Below are 6,301 nucleotides of genomic sequence, written 5' to 3'. Positions count from 1 at the left end.
AAATCCAGTCAGAATGGAATTTTGAATTAGAATGTGGCCTTTATGGTGTCACAGTCAGGGAATCTTTTCAGCCTTCAGGCAGCATTCTGCTGAGCTTCAGAACATTCACTCACTGCAGCAGCAAACACAGTCTTCAGGTGTCTGAGAGCATTTAAAACAGATTATCTCGAGTGAATCTTCAACTTTTGAGTTTTCAAAAGCGTCACAACCAAATTCTCTAGAAAAGATCAAGGCAAGTATGAAGTTTGTCCTTTTCAAAAACTAAAAAGAGCAATCTGTGATGCTGTGCTGCAACCTGATAGCAGTTAGTTTATCTGCGTTAAACTCACAGTTTACATTAATCTGGAAACTTTTAGTGTCAAATATCAAAATTCCTCCCACTAATGATCAGTGGGTTCAAAAGTTTGCTGAGTGAATTTGTATCAAGTTTGAATTTCAATAAGTCATCCCAGATTAAGTTTAAAGTAATAAAGAAAACACTATTAAGATTTCGATTTCAACGATTTCAAGAAGGTAAGATGATGTTTAATCTTTTACATTCATTTCTTTTCTCATTTTTTGCTCTGGACTTCTATTCATTTGTAGAGAGAAACATGGGGATTAATTCAAAGACCCAAAGAAAAAATACTGGTGTTGCAGAGTCATCCAGTAAAACAACTCAGAGTCTTCAAATCGTCAGCGATGCCACTGGCCCCAGCATCAATAAGTCAGAGGTTGTCAGTGTGAGAAAGAGGAGGGCTGATGATGAAGAACAGAGACCCAGCAAAAAGATGAGACATGAACTCATCACCACCACTGAACACAGCGAGGATGTTGTGGAGGTTCCAGTGGAAACAAGGACATCCAACACCTCCATCCCCTGTGAGAGGAAAAGAAAGGCCGACTATGATGGAGAAAGTCCAAAGAAACGAAGCAGGAGGGAGAACATGAACACCTCTGAACCTCCAGCTATGAAGGTGGAGAACGATTCTGCAGAGACAGAGAACAGAAAGGCCAGAAGTAACGAGGACACCATCAGCAGCACCAGCAGCAGCACCAGCAGCACTGAATTCAGTGGATCAATAGCCTGGATTTACAGGGAAGGCGATGAAAAGATCAGAGTCTTCAAACACATTTTTAACAACGTCTCACATGAGGAGGAGAACATCTACAAGATGTCCTCCATGGCCAAAACAAGTAGAGGTAAGCTAAAAGTGTGAAACAAAAGGAGACACTGTGTTAGCGACTGTAGATCAAAGCACTCTGCCAACACTTTCTACAAGGCATCACTTTAATCTTGGTCTTTCTTGGAGAGGAAATAAATATGAACAATGAAACAGCTGTGTTCATTTTCAGCTCACTTTGAGGGCAAGTATTTGGAGCTCCAGCCAATCGGTGAAGGAGGCTTTGGCTGCGTTTACTCCGGCTTTCGTAAAGCTGATGTTTTGCCAGTAAGTGTTCCAAACACAAAACCTTTACGTTCTTCACTGGTCTACAGAAGGAACCAACTGAATGACTTGTGTTTGTGTCTTGCAGGTCGCCATCAAGCACATTAAGTCAGATGATTTGACAGTGACACAAGTGGTGAGTCCTTCCAACTTGAACACAAAGTGTTCAAACTAAAACCCAAATGTTAAACATTTCATTACTTCACCGTACCTTCTAAAACTTCCACTCATTTATGACTTGTGTGTGTGTTATTTATTTCCTGTAGCTGTGCAATGGGAAGGCGTACAGCATCATACTTGAAGTGGCCTTGATGCTGAAAGCTGCAGGTGCACCAAAAAAGGATGAACAGTCCGCTGTTGTGTCGCTTTTTGACTGGTACATTCTGGATGATGAGCTGATACTCATCATGGAGATACCGCCCATCTCCGAGGACCTCTACAAATATCGCAAAATGAAAGGAGCCTTGAGCGAAAAAGAAGCAAAAGTACGATACAGTTTCTGTTTCTTAATCAGTTTGAATAGATTCAACCTGCAGCCAAAAAGTTTATCAGGGTTTGTTCATTTGATTGCGCTGGCTTTGTAAGCACGAGGATTAAAGATAACAGAATCAACAGCGATCGAACCTTTCAGGCACCTCTTTATGCTGCCTTTAAGGGATGTCACTCGAATTTGCTAAACTAAATTTCGAGTAACCGATTCAAATAGAAACAAGGGAGGGACAAGGTGTCTTATACTGGTTTTCCACCCTGTCTTTGTCTCTGTCAGATGATCATGAGGCAGCTGGTGGACGCAGCAGTGGACATGCACTCCAAGGGTGTCTTTCACCGGGACATCAAGCTGCAAAATGTCCTTCTGGAATCAGTCTGTGGTGACAAGAGAGTGCGACTGATTGACTTTGGCTGTGGCCACTTCCACACTGACCAGCCCTTTCGCAACTTCTGTGGTATGATATCTGGCTTCTGCTCCTCAGTTTCAAACTCTGAAATAAGGACTTCCATGTTCTAAATGAAGCTCTGTGTCATCTTTCTTCTCTGTTTTCTCTCCATCTCCCTGCCTACCAGGAACCCGTGCGTACTTTCCTCCAGAGTACTTTGACCGGGGGACGTATCAGGCCTGTCCCACCACTGTCTGGCAGCTGGGAGCCCTATTTTACTCACTGCTGGGAGGACATGGCGGGTTCAAAACATCGGACTTCATTCATGACAAGATTCATATCAACCCGATGTTATCCACAGGTAGGAAACATCCACAGTTTTATACTAGTGCGTTTATCATAATGGATAAAGATCTGGTCATTTTTTTCACCGAACCTCTGCAGCTGCTCTCGGAAACGTTTCATCGCCTCTTTCCTTTTTTGATTTTCAGACTGCAAACAGTTGCTAAAAATGTGTCTGACCAGAGATCCAGCAAAGCGGGCCACTCTGGAGGAACTACAGAGCTGCCCCACCCTCAGACAGACAAGCCATCGAACCACCCAACACTACCTGAACAGGTAGTGCGTTAGGTTCAGGTATCTTCCTCCAGCCGACCCTCCTCCTCCTGTCAGAACAGTCCCAGTGAGTGCTACACATTATTTCAGCTCTGCATGTAGTCATAGCCCTCATTTAGTCCTGAATATCTCCAACTGGACTCAAAACACTTTAGTTCTTATCGTTTAACTTAAATGTCACACAAACAGTTGTAAATACGGAAGATGCACGACTGAAATCTGAAAATCATGCTAACATCCCAGATAAATCAAACTGGCATTTCAATGCTGAATTTTCTGTTTTAAACTGGTTGAATCACAATTTCACAATGTCTTTTCAGTCTGCTAAAAAGTGGTTGCAATATCAGTATTTCAAAAACACACACTCACTTCGTTGAGCTGTGAGTTTAAAGAATGACAATATTGATAAACATCAAGATAGTTTTTCAAAACTCATATTTTACTGGTGGATGAGATGCAGTCCACAAAAATATATCATTTCAACACATTTGGATAGTTAAGAATATGGAGCTTTGCAGGCTGAATGCTGCCAACGAGTCGCAGCATGAAGCAGCTGGATGATTACGTGTAAGAGTTACAGCTTCAACTACTCTAAAGACAACAAACTGACAATATGATTTTGTGCTACCATTAATTGTTTCACTGTTTAGTTCAGTGAGCTTTGAGAAAGGATTCTAAGACGAAGGTCTAGAGTTTGACTCCCAGGTATGCAGCTCATATTTATATTACCAGTCCTGGGAAAATCTAGTCTAAATGTGAATTTTTAATAACTATTTTCAAAAAGTCCCAGACTTAGCCCAGTTTTAGCTCAGACTTCTATCAACCATTTGGATGTCTTTTTAGATGTCTTCTCAGCCCAAAAACATCCAGTAGGGCAGCAAACATCACCTCTCTGTTGCAAAAACCAGAGAAAACTACCAACATTTGTTGTGTCCTGCTTGAATTAAACGACATCTCATTTTTGTTTTGTTTTTGTTTATGGTGAGAATTGAATGTATTGGCTAAGGTTGTGTTTCTTTCTTTTCTTTTTTTTTGCTCCCATCGCAGGTATTTCTGTCCTGGTGTTTTGGTGCTTTTTGTTGCCTCTTTCCTGACCTCTCCGCCAACGAGCCGATCCAGGCAGATGGCCATCCCCCCTGAGCTCTGTTCTGCTGGAGGTTTTTTCTTGCTAAAAGGAAGTTTTTCCTCTCCACTGTCGCACGCCAACTGCTCAGGACGGGAAATTGTATCAAACTCTAGATCTGATGCAATCTGTTGGTTTTCATCACTTTTTTTTATGAATTTAAATTGTATGAATAAAATTATAATGAATGAGATTAATTTGATTGTACTGCATCTCATTTTACTTGTGATGGACTTTACTTTCTTTAAAAATACCCTTACAGGGCTTTCAAATCAAAACATTTATTTCAATTTAACTGAATTTAAGAGAATTAAATTGAATTGAGCTGTAATTGTATTGTACATAAAGCATATTACTACATGTAATCACAAGCAGTGACACACACACATTTTGTTAACCCAAAAATCTCAATCATCTGTCATCAATGACAGAAGTTACCCTGACATCCCACATCATGAAAATCCCAAAAGAGGCCAATATGGGTCACCTTAAAAAACAAGTGAGTACTTTTCACTCTGGTGTTGGAGTTAAAGGCTCCATCATCTTCAGCAGGCCAACTATCCTCTGGAACCAGCAGGCAGTACTGTGAGGATGCATTTCTCAAGTACCTTTGGTACAATTCAGCCTGCCCTGCTGTGTGAGAAGCTCCAGAAAACACATGTAGATGCCTCCACAAGTGACTGCCTCCCAAACAGACCACAGTATTTTAGAGTCAATTTAATGTTCCCAGCCAAGCCATAGAATCACTGTTTGGGCCAATCAAGATCTTTGTCATGAGAGCTGTGATGGAAGATTAGATCACGTTGCATTTTTATTCCAAGTAACTTCATCGTATCAGCAGCAATCAGGGAATAATAACTTTCAGGGGCTCACATTCATATTTAGTGGAAAGTTTTCTTAACACACTTAATAACACGTTATGTTTGGATGTTATCTCTTGGCATATGTCAGGTAAGGACATCTAACCATTTGAGTCTTTTAAGAGCTGGATGTTTGTCTAAAGTTTGGACAATTGTGTGGCCACAAGAGTGCAAACCACATCATGAGTGTTGAGTACGGCAGAAACTGTTAGAGGTATAGGTTTTTTGTAGTTTTTCCACGTATTCTAAACAATGTTTACCAAACATGGAACATCTTTCAAATTATTTGGAGAAGACAACTGACATTCATAATTTGAGACACATTCTCTGGCTAAGTTAGTGGGTGTGGTCAAATCAAATAAGCTCTGGTGATTGGGTTCTGTGTACTGACTGACCCCACAGACTCTTGAGTTGCATTTACATTTATGTAAAGGATGTGTTTCCTCTACTAAACACCTCACGCTACTGGTAAACAAAAGTGCTCCACCAAAATGGGGCCGTAACATATTTGAGACATCAACATAAACAGTCGCATATCAAGACAAAATGCATCCATACAGCAGATACATAACCAGTTTTTCAAGGGCATTCATTTAGGTGAAATATCCTTTGCATTCTCCCTGTAATTGCTCTAATTCAAATCAGGTTCTGAACGAAGATTCATACATGAATGAACTATGATAGATTGATGAGTGTACAGTTGACTTGAGCAGCGGCTGGGATCTGATTTGTGTATTTCAGATCTCCTGTGCTGACAGGAAGATGCGCTGGCACAGCAGTTTGGATGATGCCCTTTAATGCACTCTGTCTCATCAGCCCAGCATTACCCCCTTCAAACCCATATCTGATCGAGCAGTGTGATTTTGTTCATTCTTACATTGGGAATAGTTAATAGAGGTACCATCTCTAATTTGTGAATTGGGGTATTACAGAGGAGACAATTAGACCGGGATTCGATTGGCGTACAGAGGCTTGGATGCTGACAGTCAAGAGAAGGCTTTCAAATGTCATACCAATTAATCTATCCAGCCATCAAACAATATTCTGGAAACAAAGTCAGGGGGGGCGATCAATCCGCATCACTTTTCTCCTCACCGGGTTATGGGAAAATTGATTTGTCAAACAAAGCATTTTAGAAGCAGTGCATGGACTTGTTCGGGATCCATTAGCGTCCATTGAGCATTTTGTTTAACATAGGATTTTCATCACAGAGAAAATGCCGTGTCCTCAATATTGTGAGCCACAACTTTACGATTTCTGATTTCTTTGTTCTTGCTTAGAAAGCTTCAGAAAATGCTGATGGAGATAAAAAAAAAAGGGCTAACACCTTGTGCTTTTGAATATCCTTTATAGTTGTTTTACTCTCATATCAAAATGGTTGATAAACATTTGACGACTAAA

General features: G+C 40.7%; 1 protein-coding gene across 1 annotated transcript; it reads left to right on the top strand.

Moving 5' to 3' along the window:
• Nucleotides 1-593: 593 nt before the first annotated feature.
• LOC142375665 (serine/threonine-protein kinase pim-2-like) lies at nt 594-2,924 on the top strand. Its single transcript, XM_075459809.1, has 7 exons — nt 594-1,182; nt 1,336-1,430; nt 1,516-1,563; nt 1,694-1,912; nt 2,194-2,371; nt 2,490-2,663; nt 2,794-2,924. The coding sequence occupies exons 1-7, from the start codon at nt 594-596 to the stop codon at nt 2,922-2,924; spliced, it is 1,434 nt and encodes a 477-aa protein (XP_075315924.1).
• Nucleotides 2,925-6,301: the final 3,377 nt, after the last annotated feature.

Source organism: Odontesthes bonariensis, chromosome 24 (assembly GCF_027942865.1).
Source record: "Odontesthes bonariensis isolate fOdoBon6 chromosome 24, fOdoBon6.hap1, whole genome shotgun sequence".
In the NCBI taxonomy this organism is placed as follows: domain Eukaryota; kingdom Metazoa; phylum Chordata; class Actinopteri; order Atheriniformes; family Atherinopsidae; genus Odontesthes; species Odontesthes bonariensis.
Note: the sequence above shows the minus strand (reverse complement) of the source record. Positions and strands in the feature narration are given on the sequence as shown.